Source organism: Mus caroli, chromosome 6 (assembly GCF_900094665.2).
Source record: "Mus caroli chromosome 6, CAROLI_EIJ_v1.1, whole genome shotgun sequence".
Taxonomy (NCBI): Eukaryota; Metazoa; Chordata; class Mammalia; order Rodentia; family Muridae; genus Mus; species Mus caroli.
The window spans coordinates 33,719,646-33,736,829 of NC_034575.1; the positions used below are offsets into that span (position 1 = coordinate 33,719,646).

The 17,184-nt window shown below is 40.6% G+C and overlaps 1 protein-coding gene across 1 annotated transcript in view; it reads right to left on the minus strand.

The window, feature by feature from the left end:
* Parp12 (poly(ADP-ribose) polymerase family member 12) overlaps positions 1-17,184 on the minus strand; it is a 34,067-nt gene that overhangs the window by 7,657 nt on the left and 9,226 nt on the right. Inside the window, exons 4-8 of the mRNA XM_021164830.2 lie at positions 13,808-13,909; positions 10,435-10,558; positions 8,204-8,399; positions 4,477-4,618; positions 1,588-1,684 (exon numbers count right to left, since the gene is read on the minus strand). Coding sequence (XP_021020489.1) covers positions 1,588-1,684; positions 4,477-4,618; positions 8,204-8,399; positions 10,435-10,558; positions 13,808-13,909 — 661 coding nt within the window. The remainder of the gene's footprint in view (positions 1-1,587; positions 1,685-4,476; positions 4,619-8,203; positions 8,400-10,434; positions 10,559-13,807; positions 13,910-17,184) is intronic.

Genomic DNA, 17,184 nt, shown 5'->3' on the forward strand with positions numbered 1-17,184 from the left:
CACTGGAAAGAGAGGCCCATTGGACTTGCAAACTTTATATGCCCCAGTACAGGGGAATGCCAGGGCCAAAAAGTGGGAGTGGGGGGGGAGTCGGGGGGAGGATATGGGGGACTTTTGGGATAGCATTGGAAATGTAAATGAGGAAAATACCTAATTAAAAAAAATTTAAAAAAAAAGAAGCCCACAGAATCTCAATAAATATAGAAGGATAAATATAAACACAAGCCTACACACAGAAGAGTGAGGTACAGAACTCCAAGACCAAGACTTTAAAATGAGCCAGAGGGAGAAAAAGTGTGATAACATCAAAAAGTGCTAGTTAGACCAACAGCCAATTTCTCCAAAGCTAGAGTGGAAAGCAGAAGACAGTGGGGTGGAAGATAAACACAGAAAAGAGCAATCAGAAGCAAACAAAAATGGTTACCTCAATGGGAACAGGGTAAAAAGACAAACTTTTTTTTTTTTTTTTTGGTTTTTTTTTTTTTTGAGACAGGGTTTCTTTGTGTAGCCCTGACTGTCCTGGTACTCACTCTATAGACCAGGCTGGCCTCAAACTCAGAAATTTGCCCGCCTGTGCCTCCCAAGTGCTGGGATTAAAGGCGTGCACCACCACGGCCAGCTGAGTTGTGACTTTTAAACAAGTATATATTTTAAATTTCATCAAAAATAAACTTGAAGGAAAAAAGAGGTCATATTCTCAAGAAATTATGTTGTTGTATTTGAGTCACAAGGCATTATTTCTTGGACTGATAATATACTTTTCCTCTTACTTATACCAAATCTTTTTTAGATGGCCTCCTTGTTATATAAACATAATAAATGTTACCTCTGAAGTCTTCAGAAAACCAACAAAACCTAAGCAATTCTGGCTTCTCAGGTTAATAAAGCTATGGGCAGTTGACAACATTGTTGGCTTAAAGTCCCAGCTTTGGCCATGGCACACTTAGACTATAAGGGAAACTTGGTACATCTTCACAATCCAGGGCATCTTCTTCTAGTACATACGCCATCTGGCTAGCTCCAACCCTACTGCACCTGCTCAAGACTAGGACATCGGATCAATAGCGAGATCTCAAGAATTCCCCATCTGTTGCAGAAAGTCTCTCTCCTCCCTTATGTTCTGCCTATGGGTTGATTCAATTAGAGGCCCCAAGCAGCCACCCTGGCACACAAGGAAACCCACTGTGAAAGTGAAGTTGGTTTGTTAATGACTACTATACCACTTTTCTTAATTTTGGTATTCCATGATATTCAAGGATGAAATACATGAGCCTTTATTATTTCATTACTTCAACATTTGTAAAGATTTAAGTTTATAATTTAGTTGTCACATTCAAAGACAAACTGATGGGCTTCAAATCTAACCAGGTTTGCACATCTCACTAAATAGCCTTGATGAAACCCACAATGCTAATTCTCACTGTGGCTTAAAGACTTTCCCAACTAGTAGGTTTGAAAGACAGTAGCATGCTAGTCACACATGCTAGTCAGTACCCTTCCATGCAGTCTGAGAAGCTTCCTGTAACTGAAAGCAAAGCACTCCTCAACCAAAACCACATATCAAGCTAACGCACAAATATCACTTACCAGGACTGCTTCATCTGCACATCCTGGGGAGACACATACTTGGGTCTGCGACAAACCTTTCTGATAGTGCCATATACAAGGTTTTTCTGCAGAAAATCTGAAAAAACATTCCAATGAAAAAAATTACACCCAGAGACACATACATACACACACACACACACACACACACAGAGTGGGGGTGCATGCACAGCAGGAATGTTCTCTAAACGTAAATTAAATGGGTTGGACAGATAATACAACATGTAAAACTCAAGATCAGTCTTAAAATTAAGGCAATTTTATACATTTCAAACATTCATAAAGAAAATAGGTATCCTTAGGAGACTGAGTTTAATGAATAGAGAAATGATTAGTAATTGATGTTATCAATTATACGAGTGCTTTTGAATTGTTCCTTCCAATCACATTTAAATTAATATTTTGCTCAGCATTTCTTTCCAGCTTGGATGTAAAGAGGTTCCAGTCAAGCCTGAAACCAAATTATTGTATCTTGAGTTAATGTAATTTATATGTAATCATTTTGTCCTTATAACTTTTTAAAAATTTTTGAGTAAACTGACAACCTTTAATCAATCTTTTCAAACCTATGTTCTCTTTAATAGACTAAACATCTGACTCACCCTCAATAGCAGATTCACTCCAAGAACTGAGGGTGTGTACCATCCACCCTTTGTACTGAAAATGACAAATGTCTAGAAGTCGTGTCTCTTAGTAGGTGCTACTTTTACACTTAAATATATAAAGCCAACTTTGATTTTCATTTTAGGAACATTTTAATATTAAAAATTATAGCTATCTGGAACTCAGCTGTCTTTGTACATAGACTGTATAGTACCTGGAGGATGTGTCCCTTACACTCAGCGAAACCCACTGTTTCTGGAGTCCAGTGTTCACCCAGGAGCTTCCACAACCCCTGTCACCCCTCATTCAGCCATCCACTGAAGCTCAGCTTACTGACACACTTGGATTATTATCTATAGTGAGTCTCAGACAACCTTTTACTAGTAAAAATAGGCTATTCAGAATATATGGACTGGTTACATATATGTTAGATATCTTCTCTAACATTCCATGGAGAGAAAAGAGCCCCTTTCCTTGTTGTTGTAAGGAAACCTTGTTGATTCCTTAATTTATACTGTGATATATCCCTGAAGGAGCTTGCTTTGGAGGACTCTGTCTATTGACAGCCAGCGACTAGAATGTCTTTCCTCTGCTGCTAGAAACTTGGTTGTTGCCTTAAGTTGCTCTTTCATGACAAGCATCTTTACCAAAGCTGGTCTCCCCAAACACAGAATAAGTCATTTGGGCTGCTGTGTATATACATTTGAAAGTATTTGCTTCCTAATAATCAGTAAGTCTATGTGGTAGTTTGCTTTGAGATTCTATTTCATTATATATAGTAAGGACTGTGTAGATGAAGCCAATGACTTCCATCCTTTTCTTTTGAAGATACTATTATGTACCAAAAACCAAAAGCAACAGGCAAACTGTGACCACCCAGTGACCTTAGGTCAGGCCACTGTGAGCATGATTTTTCTTGCTATACACTTATAGTTATAGCTATATCCTTGTCCTAAAAGTCTGCTCTATCTCCAGACTGAAGTCCAAGAACCTGAAAGGTGTGTCTGACATTTTTGTTGTATCTGTTTTATGTTTTCCAGATGTTTAAAAGATCTACTCTAACCTTTGGTTAGCATCAGTCAGAGGAGCGACAGCTGCATAAACTAGCCTGCACGGCACTCCTGTCTTTCCTATCTCCTGTGCTCTTCTACACACTATCATCAATTATAGGGACTGTCATTTGTGACACTCATGCCTTGGTTGGTATCGTCCAGTAGAAGTCATTCCGCTGGAGAGCAGAAGAAACTTCTCTGAGAGGCAAGACAAGCTGTAGGAGTCTTCTTTAAACAAAACCACAAGTGCTGCAAAAGCACAAACCAAAAATAACCAGCCCAAAGCAAGCAGCCAAGGGGCTTTAGGAAGATCCACTAATGGCACTTTATTGCTTTCTACAGAGAAGAAAACATACAAAATAGTGAAGGTAGCCAGCACATTGCACCAAAATCAAGCCCTCTGATTCCCTTTAACATGCTGCATTTGCAAGATGCCAAATATAAAATATTATATGTAATTCAAACTGAGCAGAGCAGACGGGCATGTCTGCATGGAGATGGTATGAGAAACTACAGCAAAACTGAAAAACATTTTCACAAATCAGCCAATGAAGAACTGGCCAATGGGTGATTGGTCTGCTTTTGTCTGTTAAGATATATGGGAAAAATCATCTCAGCTCCAGCTTCTGGGCACTATATGTACAGAACTTTTAATTAGTATGTTCTGAGCCAGGCGTGGTGGCGCACACCTTTAATCCCAGCACTCGGGAGGCAGAGGCAGGCGGATTTCTGAGTTCGAGACCAGCCTGGTCTACAGAGTGAGTTCCAGGACAGCCAGGGCATCACAGAGAAACCCTGTCTCGAAAAACCAAAAAGAAAAAAAAAAAAAAAAAGTATGTCCTATAACATGCTAAACCCGACTTTGTCCCATTAAGACTGAAAGAAGGGTGGTAGTTTCAGTGCCATACCAGGAATAATAAGGTGACACTGTGACACTTATAGCAAAGCCCCTTGGGCCTTCTCAGAAACTGAGATTAACCTTCAGAAACAGAACAGTCACACTACTCACTGACCCTGTCTTCGCATGTTAGAAAAGCTCCTTATTCTCATATCCTCATGTCCTCAAAGCACATCTCCTTGACAGCATGGACAGTATCATCTGTCGATGGGTCTCTCTGCCTTTTGGGACAGATATACCCTCCTTTCCTTTATTATAGCAGCCCAGGCCCCAGGTAAATATGGGAGAGCTAGACTCTACCCTACAAGTAAGAGGTACCTTTGAAGTGTAACTCATAGTTGTGTTTTCCAGCCTGGAACTTCAAGGTGGCTGCCTGGGCATCAGCCCCTGGAGCACAGAATGCCAAGTAAGCCTTTTCCACGTCACTGCTGCTGATGGTGGTCACAGGGTGCCCTGAGCCCTGTAAGGGGAAATACAGAGGTGTAATGGAGGCAAGAGACTATTGAAAATGAATTGTTCTTAATATAAATGTAAACAAATGAATTAATCTGGTGGCTGTAATTCTTTACCTTCTGTTAGTCTCCAAGGGCTGCACAAAGAAACCAAGATCTATTTTAAAATTATACCTCAATAGCTGACCCATTAAATGTTCCATCTTTACTTTCTATGCTAGTCTAGCTACCTCCAAGCCCCATCCCATGACACTTGTATATTAGTATTGATCTGGTTCTTTAGACCCCTTCCTCATGGCTCCAATTCCTCCATCCTACAGGCAAGTCTCTCCTCTTCCTCTCCTTCCTCTAGTTAGCAGACGCCTTGCCCTATTCTCTCTTCTGCCCAGCCACTGGAGGATCAGCATTTATTGACAAGACAGAGAATCAATGGTAAGAACTATTTACACAAACTCGAGACAGGAGATTCATGGTATAAGCATTACAATACTGTGTTGAGATTGAGATAAGATGTGAGGGAAGAGAAATCAGTGTTTGAATAACCCAAGGGTACACTTTGCATGGTGTACAGAACCTTATGTCTACAGCCTATGGTGATGAGCAAAGATGCTAGTCAATCCAGCCTCTGTTTTAGACAGGTTATCTTGTTATAGGAAAAGAAGAAGGCACCAGAGAGCAGAGTGAGGGTTGGGAGGGGGCGTGGAAGGGAATGACAAGACTCTCCTGAAGCTATTCTTGTAAACAGAAGACAGTAACTACAGGTCCTGCTAAGCAGAGTAACTGAGATATCAGCCACGAAAAAGCATAGAACAGCAGAAAAAAGCATCAGCAGGAAAAGGTACTTGCCATCAAGGTAGATAACCTGAGTTCAATCCTTAGAAGAAGAGAACCAACTGTCACACACACACAAAAATAAACATTTTTAAAATTTTTTTCAGAATAGATGACACAACCCATTCAAATGACAGTAAAATATCAACAGTAAATTCACATAGGCTACTTAGCTCATCAGCTCAAAGAATACTACCTCTTATAAAATGGCTAGCTATTTTACAACAGTAACCATTTCTCTTAACTCCCCGCCAGCCCTCCTCCCAGTTTCCAGCCCAAGTCCTTCAAATTTCTCCCAACTGTTCCTCCCTCCCTCAGCTCACCAACAGTCTGCGTAAACTGAGAGACTGTCCCTTCTCCCAGTTTTCTCAACACTAGCAGCTCCAAACGATAACCAGGGTTCTAGCCTATCTGCTCAGCTCAACTTCTCTGGCTCAATTGACTCCTAGCAATACCTTCTCCACCAACTTCCTTCTCTTCTCCCTCTGATAGCCCCTTCCAACCCCAGGCCCCCAGCTGGCTTTTTTTTATATCCCAGAAATCCAAGAGGTCACCAACATTTTGCCTCTTTCTATTTGGGGGTGGAGGGGTGGGGGGGTTCCTCTCTCTGTTTCAGTCACTGGGAATGAACCTACTTGTTGTCACTTTTAATATTTTCTTGTTTTTTTTTTTTTTTAATTTCCAAGCTTCTCTAATTCCACCCATATTTTTTTTTCCTGTTGATTTACCCATTTTATAAACAAAACAGCCTAAAGTGAGTACAAGGAGAAAAAACTACTGCTGACAACCATGGGAAGCATGTCCCAACAGCCTCAGCATATAAGCTTGTCAGCTTTTAAAGCAACGTATCCATCCCTCCTTTTCCTGCCTTTTGCCCTATTGTACTTGAACTCAAACCTCCCATTCTGTCTAGCCTTGTTGTAAAATATGTGGGTTTTTTTTTATTTTTTCTTTTAATGTTTCTTTTCCTGCAAACAGCCCAATAGGTGCCACTTGTAGCTGGTCTATGCAGGTTCAATTTTGAATGCAGTAAGTACTTGAACCTGTGAATACCAAGTATGAAAGTGTTATTAGACCAATAGAGGTGAGAGCAGCGCCTATGGAAGAATGGCTCAGGGAGATGACTGATATTGGTTATAAAGTGTGTAATGCCATGATAATTGGGCAAGCCATAGCTAAATATTTTAGATCTCAAAATTGATGGTGTTTTAACTGTTGAAGACATGGTCATTTGTAGAGATTGTAACCAAGCCACCAAAGGTCTCATATCGCAAAATGACTGGTGCTTTAATTGAGGGAAATATGGTCATTTGCAATAAAATTGTAAACAAGGCATCTCTAAAAGCAATGGTGTTTCTAAATATAAACCACAAAGAAGGCCTAGGTTCCAAGGGTGTTCAGGCAACATGGCAAAGGGCTGCTACTAGACCAGTGAGTATAGGTCCAAGAGAGATAGCCAAGGCAATTTCTTGCCATCAGAAATAAAATTGGGGGCCTAGCTCTAGAGCCTGCAGCAGAAGTAGAGGCTTTTTGACCGTCAGCCAGGAAATAACAAACAAGCAGAAAAATCCCAACTAAGTACTGAAGATCTATGCATGCTACTGAAGGCAGTGATGCTCTAGACTTGGCCACAGATAAACATCTTATACTGCGCCCCAAAATCCAATGTTATAAAATATCTACTAGAGTTTGTGGTTCTTTACCCATCAGGGACAGTAGGAATGGTCTTGGGAATGAGTGAGCTAACTTCCCAAGAATTCCTTGTGCATCCAAGAATTTAACAGATAAAGGTTTCAAAGGAGAAATTAAAGTGATGGCCCATGTAAAAAGAGAGATGCAAGTGAGCACAGGTGACAGGATTGCTCGGCTGTAACGGCTTCCCTACATCAAAGACAAAGCTGTTACAGTAGAAAGACCAGGAGGATTTGGAAATACAAGAAAACAGGTATTTTGGCAAACTGTTGTTAATGATTGGAATCCAAAATTGAAGTTGCAAGTGAACAACACTGAAATAGAAGATTTGGATACAGGGGTTGATGTAACTATCATCTCACAAAAATCTTGGAATTCAGAATGGCCATTTCAAAAGATTTCTTAGAATTTGCACAGCTTGGGTATGGCTCTCATCACCTTATTTGAGGAAAATAAAGTGACATTTACTAAGAACAAGAAACCCATGACTTGGTACAACCTCCAACAAGCCAGGGAGTACAAATGCCCATGAGGCCCCACAGATGATTTTCACTATGGAAGAGGATCTCTATATAAGTGGCTTTTTTCACATACTGCATTTCTATAAGTCTCCAGAGACTCCTTTTGATCACAGCCATTGTAGACATCTTCAAATAATGGACAATGAGTTACCTGGTTTGTGTTCAAAATCAATGGTATTGTAAATCCTTATTCTCATACAATCCTATCTTCTAAAACTATAGAAACAGTCAAGAAAGGCACTTTGAAAGCCTTCAACATTACACCACAGTTATACTAGGCACTAACTCCAGAGTTTTCTATTAACTAATAAAATCACTGAAAAAACGCTGACATCATGACAGTTATTTAATATTAAATAACATTCATTAGTTATTTAACATTAATTAATGAACAAAGACTTCTAATTCAAAGATAGGCTTATAAAGATATACTGTCTCCCAGGTATCTTAAGATTCTGGTGACTATCAAATATGCTTGCTGGATCTTTGTGCTTTTGTTTAGAATGGCTTCATCTTCTATAAAGCAGTCATCCTTTTCACCACACTTACTTGTCGTCCATATTCCTGCCAAGAACCAAGCTCATCCATCCAGTACCAGACCCAGTCAGTAGTGAGGATGAAGTGTGGGGGTTTGGTGACTGAAGAAGCTGTGGAGAGTCGGCGAGCCAGAGTATTACCAAACTTCATGGAATTAAAGTCTAAATTATCAAAGTGAAAGCCAGCAGCTGACTCTGTATACACAATCCTGCAAATGAAAGTGAACAGCAGATGAAAACGTCACCAATCAAACAGCACAGCCATTGTGCTTCCACCTATGAGAATATATGACAGGTAGATACAAATAGCAAATATGTTATACTCAGTTTTAGAAATGTTTCCAAAGGTGGGGAAAGCTGCTTTTTACGATCATCACTTCTCCTTTGTGAAAAAAAATAAAATAAAGGTGATACAGAAGACTGGATATTATGAAAACTCTGACTGTAAATATAGAAATGTTGGTTAAAATATTCTTTAAAATAATTAGGGGTGGAAATATGGTGAAAGCAGAACAGCACCCTGGGTATGATCTCCAAAGCTACAAAAAATAAAATGCATTACTAAACTGTCAAAAAATGAACAGAACTCCTTAGAAAACACAACTAACAATAGTTAGCACGCAGTGAGCAGTGCCAGCACCTGCATACACAGTTTATGTGTAGGAAGGTCAATGTTTACAGCCCTCTGTTTTGGGGTAAGACTGTTATTGCCATGTAACAAATGGAAATAAAAGCCCATGAATGCTAAGAAATCATCTGAGCAAACACAGCCAGCAAACAAGGTACGAAGGAGACAGTCTGGCCGCACAGCCTTGGTTGCTAGCAACCAGTCCAGACTCCTTGCAAAATGAGGTAACGCTCAAGAAACCACAATGCTGTTAGACTCCAGGCCTATCAGTATACAGCAAATGGTTCAACTTACAGGTCCACAGATGAGCAAAACTAGTCTAAGGTGAGAGTAGTTAGTCAAGTGGACTGAATGAAGAACCTTCTAGGTGATGAGATAGTCTGTATTCTGGCTACATATGCAAATACATTTACTAAAAGTAATATTTATGCATAACATTGTCTAAAATTAGCTTCAAGAGAAACATTATGGATGCTGTGTGAGCTATTTAATCTTGCTAAGGGAAATAATTTGTTTCACATTCTTAGCCAATAGCAATTTGCACATATGCACTTTTTATTTTAGATATTCAAAGTCTCTTTTTAGGGAGCTCAGCGGTTAAGAGCACTTGCTGCTTTTAGAGAGGATCAGATTTTGGTTCCCAGCACCCACTGTGGGTGCCTATAACTGCCTATTACTTTACCTTCAGGGGATCCGATACCTTTCTGTGGCCTCTACAGGCAACTTCACTCACATTCTCTCTCTCTCTTTCACATACACACACACACACACACACACAAACATAACCAAAAATAAAACCAAAACTTTTTTTAATAAAGATTTATTTTTATATATAGGTATTTTGTCTGCACATATTTACCACATGAGTGCAGTACCTGAAGAGGCTGGAAAGGGCCTAAGACCCTCTATGATGGGAAGGAAGTGCCGACACTTAGCTACCATGTGGACGCCAGAACCAAACACAGGGCTTTTGTCAGAGCAATAAGTTCTCTACCTACTATGATACTCTCCAGTCCATGACCAAAATAATAATAAAAAAATTAATTAACTTTTTTAGCCATACATCACAGCACATTTTAAAAGAGTAATGGCTAGATACTTAAAGGAAGACTACCTGGGTCTTCCATGTTTACATGAATTGGCTGAGTGAAAATGCTAGAAAAAAATTCAAGAATAAAAACATTCAGGTTAAAATAGTTTGGCTGTGTGACTTTGTGAGAAAGACTAGAAGTTTACAAACTCCTAGTTATAGACAATCTCTTGATCGTCTATAATAGATAACTGTGTGTGACCAGTCCCAGCAGCAAGTAATTGAGATTACTTGGTCTTGGTACCACCTTTTCTCACAGCTCCTCCCTGAATGGAAGAAAGCAGGAGAACAGATAACTAGTATACACCATAGCCAGTATGAACATGGGCTTCCACCTCCATATCAAGCTTTGGGGTGTGTGTGTGTGTGTGTGTGTGTGTGTGTGCGCGTGCACGAGAGTGCACATGCGCTTGAGTGTACAGACACACTCATGCATGCACATACTATGGTTTAAACTAAATCTGTTATGCTACACATAAAAGGCTGGGCACAAAGCCACGATGAGGGGCATGTTTCCTTCTCCTACCTGTCTTTACTGGGATTGCTATATGCTTCTTCAATAAGCTCCATGTTGTCCAAATCCTTCCATTTGCCTCCATCCAAGAATTGCCACCGATATGGCAAATGAAAATGAACTCGATGGCACTTTTCTAAAATAGAAACATAAAGTAGTCAGACACCCTAGCGTAAGCAGCGTGGCCCCACCCTAATGCCGGCCTTGGGAATGGTCCTGATTATTGACCTGAGAGCATCCTGGGAAGTTCTGAGGAAGTTTTGCTTTGTTAGCGCAGTTACACCCATGCATTTACATACTGAAGTACTATGGGTCATACTATGGGAGTCTTCCCTTTAAATAGGGCATTACAATGAGTTGTCAAAAGATATGTGTCAGTCTAGAATGACATTCATGACCATAAAGAAGCTGATCATAAAAGTTCCCAGTCCTGCAGAGGGCAGTCAAGCTGTTCCTTGTCTCTATGCACATAGAGATGTGGAGGAGCAGAGGTCAGATTCCAGATTGAACTCCAAAAGGAATCCATCCCAGAATCTAGCTTGATGGCTGAGGCAGGAGAATCACAAGTTCAAAATAAAAATATGGTTGGAAACAGAGTTCCTCAACAGAACATGTGCCGCCTAGCATAGATAAAAGCCTTAAGATCTATCTGTATTGGGAGGGGAGGGGAGGGGAGGGGAGGGGAGGGGAGTCCGTCTGACCATGTAACCTTACCACATCCCACTGAAGGTGACTTGGTATCCATCAGTATCCATGACTCCCCTCTACTTTCCCTGTCTTCCATACCATAGGCTCACCACTGCCCTCCCCTTCAGGCCCTTGCACCCTGCCCCATCTTTGCTTATGCTGTCTCTGACACTTTCTTTCAAAAGTCGTGTGAGTTTCTGGTACATTTGTACAGAGATGGTGACGAGGATAGGAAGGAAAAAAGCCTAAGAAGCTCACTGAAATAGAGATATAGCCAAGATATAACTATTGGAAAGATACTCAACCAGGTGCAAAAGGTTTCTATATATAAAAATAGGAGATGGAGAGATTAGTAGTATTCTAATTAAAAACACATACAAATGCAGATATTTCTTGTAGAAGCATAAGGAAAGGCTTGTCATTTTGCACGTTTTGAATTGAGTCTTAAGACTTTAGTATGTGGTTTCCAAAAGTAAGCAACTGGTTAAGCAAAACAAGGAAGGTGCATGTGTGCTAATGCTATATAAGAACAATGCCAAATACACATAGACATTTACTATAAAGAGACATATATACTAGTATACATGCCACATCTTTCTAGACAGACACCCAAGGAGCAGGATATCACTGTTTTTGTTTTTAAAGGACCTACTTAGCTGCTAAGAAAAAGGAGGTTGATAAAGATTCATTTCTTATTAACATTAGTTAACCCATTTTAATTCACATTTTTAAAAATTAATTTAAGCTAAAAGTTGAAAATTAAAATGTCCTAAACTATGCACATTCTTTCTCAATGTGAGACCTTTCCCAAACTCTAAAAAGGTGATGTTGTCAAGGAGTACCAGAGTAGCCTGTTGACACTGCTAGGGCTTGTCAAAAAACAGGCCAGGAGCTATGCAGACACAGCAAAAAGGGGTACAAGGTCAAGAGGCCTCATGAAATAAGCTTGGGTGCTCAGGCAAGGAAAGCTCTTACATTTAACAAGGCAGGAAGGACACAGCCACCTTGGGGACTTGCAACTCCTTCATTTGAACAGAGTTTGCGCTTACATGACTCACACTGGACTCAGAGACCTATTGGATTCTTGACAAGGAATGAATCTAACAAATAATGAAGCACTGGGCCAGGCTGTAGTCATGGTCCAGATGCTGTGACCAAACCAAGAGTTTCTGTTCCCTACCTGAAGGACACTAAAGAAAATGAACAGAGGTGAGCAGAAAGCACCCAGTGTTGAAAAGCTAGATTGACAAACCCCAAGTACAAGCAAATCCTGGGTAGCCTGAGGAAAATCTTCAAGGAAGAAAACAGCTCCCAAGAAAGAGTGTCTTCCCCATGCCCACCAGACTGAGGCCTCAGAAAGGACCCAGGGATCCAAGGCTGTGGCTAACAGTAAACTGGGAACTGAATATGATGGCCAGGCAATCACCGCTGTAGGTCCCTGGGAGAAGCCACTGCAACCACAGCAGCTGGTGAGAATTTTGGCACAACAGTGGATGCAGGAAGCAACCTTCCTCCATGATACCCTGCCCTCTTTATCTGCCTCCTTCTAACACCCCAACCTCAACATGATCCAGGCTCTAGGCTTTCCGGCTGAGTTACATAAATGCCATCTCAATTTGGAAGGCGAAGCACCCAGACCACACTGCTAGAGAGAAGAGCAAATGTAAAAAGCACTCAGCAGCAATGAAGAGCGCTCCAAAGAAAACAGTCATTTAGGAGCCCCTAAACTACAAAGCCGGCAGGATAACGTTGAAGCAAAAGGTGATTTAAAAAAAAAGGAACAAATAAATCTTTAAAAACAAGAATGAAGGGGCAAGAAAGATAGGATGCCCTTTCAGAGGATGCAGGTTTGCTTCCCAGCACTGACATGGTAGTCCACAGCCTTCTATAAGTCCGGTTCCAAGGGACCAGATACCCTCTTCTGGCCTTCCTGAAACCAGGCACAAGCATGGTACACAGACATATGTAGGCAAACTTCCATACATGTAAGATAAAATTTAATCTGAAATAAAATGCATAAAATAAGTGTGGCCCAACATACAGCAAGTGTGTACCACTGGAGAAGGATGAAGCAGATGGAAATCTTTCTGCTCCGCTCTGTACCATCTAACTCCTTTTTCACAAAGTGAAAACACTCATGATTGCTTGTGTGACATCTAAAGACTAAAAACGAAATACAACATTTCAGTCGCTGCAGTCACAGGACTTAAGAATCTTTAGTCAAAGACAGACTGTTAGTGAAGAACATAAAGCTTGTGTGAAAATACGGACCCCACAAGAATGACTATGTGTGGTAAAGGAAGGCAAGCAGGGACCACTAGCCCAATACTTGAGGACACCTTGGACAATCCTCTAAGTGCTAATAAAAGTGCCTCCATCTCCTCACTGCAATTTTCCCAGTTTCTGAGACTTCCCTAGGCTGTTACCCTACAGAAGTGGCAATTATCTTAGCTTAGGCTAGACTAAGTAGCTCCATTTCATTAAGTTCTGTGGCCATTTGACACTCACCTGGTACAGATCCAAAGTCTATATTCCCCATCATCTACAGCTTCATTTAAAAAATGCAAATAATTTCTTTTATCCTCAGCAAAGCAGACTCAGAACGAGTTTGTCAAGACCCCTGCTCTCTTTGGGAGTCCTTAAAGCAGTCCCAGTAATGAGAAGCAGTCTCCCCTCCCATGAAGAGCAGCTAACTTACCTTGGAAGCTACAACTCTTCCGAATATGGTACAAGCAAATCTGCTCGCTCTCCTCCGGGCTAGGAGTGCCTGGTGACACAGGACCTGAACTGTCTTTTCTTTCTACAAAGAAACAACACAAGATATGTCAGCTCCTATCAACACTTCTCATGTAGGATTCACAGTGAAAAGGAAGGAAGAATTTATCCACGTCTGTGCAAAAGTGGCCTAGGCAAACTGACAGACCCTATCCTGCGAGGAACAAAAGTACCCCCAGTCACACAGGTGGGCACAGACTTTTGGGTGACTCCCAGCACATAGTTTTTTTTTACTAAGTCTAGGACACCACAGAGGGGTATTTTTAAATTCTGACTATCCATCCAAGTCACTAGGAAAGAAAAATAGAAAGGTATTTGAAAATATCACATTTAATTTCTATAGCAAATATTTGTCAATGAAATCTTTAGAACTGGGTACTAACAGAAAAGATAATATATGGAAAGTTTTTATCTCCAAATAAAATATTCTTACTTTTAGTTTACTTGAAGGGCTCTTAAAACAAGACAAGTATGTTAGGTTCTTTCAAAGGGCACCATTCTTATTATCATTCCAATGTTCTTTACCTATTCATTACCTCATTCACTTAATCCTAAATAAGCATAAAACTCATGCATAACCTCTCCTCTTTTACTATTTATCACCTGTCACTCTGTCACCAGCATCTTCCCTTCTCATTTCACAAACTCCCAGATACTCCATAGGCTAGGCCTCAAAATCCACACCTGGGAGACCTGAAGTACTCTATCTCCAGGGTAGTGACTGCTAAGACCTGAGGCACTCAGCAGGGGATCTATCCCTCAGTTTTCAATAGTCATAATCCAGATGATGCTCTAAACATCATTTAAAGCAAAACCTCTGTTAATCTTCAAATAGCTGAAGAGACTGGGAGGACGGCTCAGTAAGTGCTTGCCTCGAAAGCTTGAGGACTGCAGGGCAATGTCCCAGAACCCACATTTTTTAGAAGTCCAAGTGGGGCTAGACAGATGGTTAAGAGCACTGGTTGCTCCTCTAGAGGACATATGTTCACTTTCTAGCATTCACACGGTCTCTCACAACTATCTGTAACTTCAGGGCCAAAGGATCTGATGCCATCTTCTGGTCTGTGGGTATCAAGCAAGCAAGTGATGCACCAACAGGCAAAACAGATATTCACATATAATAAAATAAAAATGTAAGCTGAGTATGGTGCTACATGCCTTTAATCAAGGCACTTGGTTGAGAGAGGCAGGAGTATCTCTGTTGAGTTCAAGGTTAGCCTAGGCTACTTCAAGAGACCTTGCCTCAAAACACACACACACACACACACATATATACATATATACACACATATAAATACATATATACACACATATATATGTATGTGTGTATATATGTGTATATATAGACACACATGTATACATATAGACACATGTGTCTATATGTATGTGTATATATATATATACACATATGTATGTGTGTATGTATATATATATGTATATGTATATGTGTATATATATATATAAAATGCTGAGCATGACTAGGCATGCTTGGAGTCCCAGGGCTAGTGAGGTAGAGACAAACAGATTGATCCCTTGTGGCTCACTGGTCAGCTAACTTAGTTTATCTGGTGAGGCCCAGGACAATAAGAGATTCTGTCTCAAAAACAAAACAAAACAAAAAACAAACCCAAAAAGGACAGAACTTAAGGAATAGCCTCTACTCATATTAGTACACATGACCTCCTATTTACATATGAAGATACCTATATGTGCACACACATACACACACACACAACCTCAAAGTAAAGAAAATACAAAGAAAAACCAGAGGTAGTAAGAACTATTTTTAACTATGATAATCGGATAAGATTAGAAAGGTCAATATGGGGGCTGGAAAGATGGCTCAGCAGTTAAGAGCACTGACTGCTCTTCCAAAGGTCCCGAGTTCAATTCCCAGCAACCATATGGTACCTCATAACTACCGGTAATGGGATCTGATGCCCTCTTCTGGTGTGTCTCAAGAGAGCAATAGTGTACTCTATGCATAAAATAAATAAGTAAATCTTTAGAAAGGTCAATATGTTTGCTGGTGGTCTTGGCACTTACCTGGTATTTTAGGAAAAGATCTATTATAAATATTTTCTATCTCAATGGCTGTCTGAGTGGATGGGCATGAGGTGCCTGGAGGTGGAGGCCTGTTCTCATGTTTCAGCAGCAACTCTCAAAAGCTGCTGAAATGAATGAGCAGAGAACTGGAGTGGCCAGCCAACAGCCTCTACTATGAAATCCAAATGAACCAAGTTTTCAAATGCTCCCTCAAGGGCCATAGACAGCAGGTAGTTAAGAAATGATTGTTAAATAAAATCTCTAAGCAAGCACAAAGGCATACACTTAATGGTCTGGCTATTAGGGAAACTGAGGCAAAAGATCATTTTTGTTGACTCTGTAGCCAGGATTGAGAACAGAGCAAGATGTCACCTCAAAAAAAAATTCCTGTGTGCATTCTAGCTTAAAATTTTTAGATTTGTGTATTTACTAAGAGTGTCTATAGAGATCAGGCAGCTAGAAAAGGGGCACATGAGCAAGAGGACAGGCCATAAGGCAGGAAGGTTAGAACACAAGTAGCTGGGAAACACAGAGGGTTCAAGCTTAAGCATGGATGAGGTCTGGGGTTGGTGGGGAGAAAAGGGTAAGGATGCTTAACTGAAACCAAGGCTCTATGGGAAACTATGGAAACACACTGCTTTAGATGCTAATTTAGATTAAATAATTTTAAAAAGAAATGTGAGTAGAGGTATGCTGCATGGATGGAGAATTCTTTCCCCAGAACACATGGGTTACTAAAATCCATGATATCTCTCTATGAGTCATTGGTCAGAAAGCCCCAGAGGCACCCCCATAAAAATAACACAGGCATTGCTATTGCTCGTTTGCTCAGCATAGGGAGATGGTTGCTGAAGACACAACATACTTTGATTGAAAAACACAGAGACAAACTTGAACTGACCTGAAATCATCCTCCCTGTCGGCTAACTTTCAGTGCTAGAAGGCACAAAGCAGGCCACTGGAGGAGAAAAGTCATCAAGGGCATACCCACAGTGGCTGTGCAAGCTACAGCATCAGCCTGTCAGGCAAGCTATGCCTACTGGTACAGTATTGTTACAACCTGGGGACAACTGGCCACTGGTAATCAACTGCTGCCTGATTGGATTTGGCTTGCTCTATAAGAGAAAATTCATGCTTCCTACTGTAAACCCAAGTAAAAGTCCATGGCAGGAGAGGGCAGGCATTAGAGGGTAACTTCCTACTGTGGACTGCTAAATGGACATGCCAAGCCACCTTTTTTTTTTTTTTTTTTTT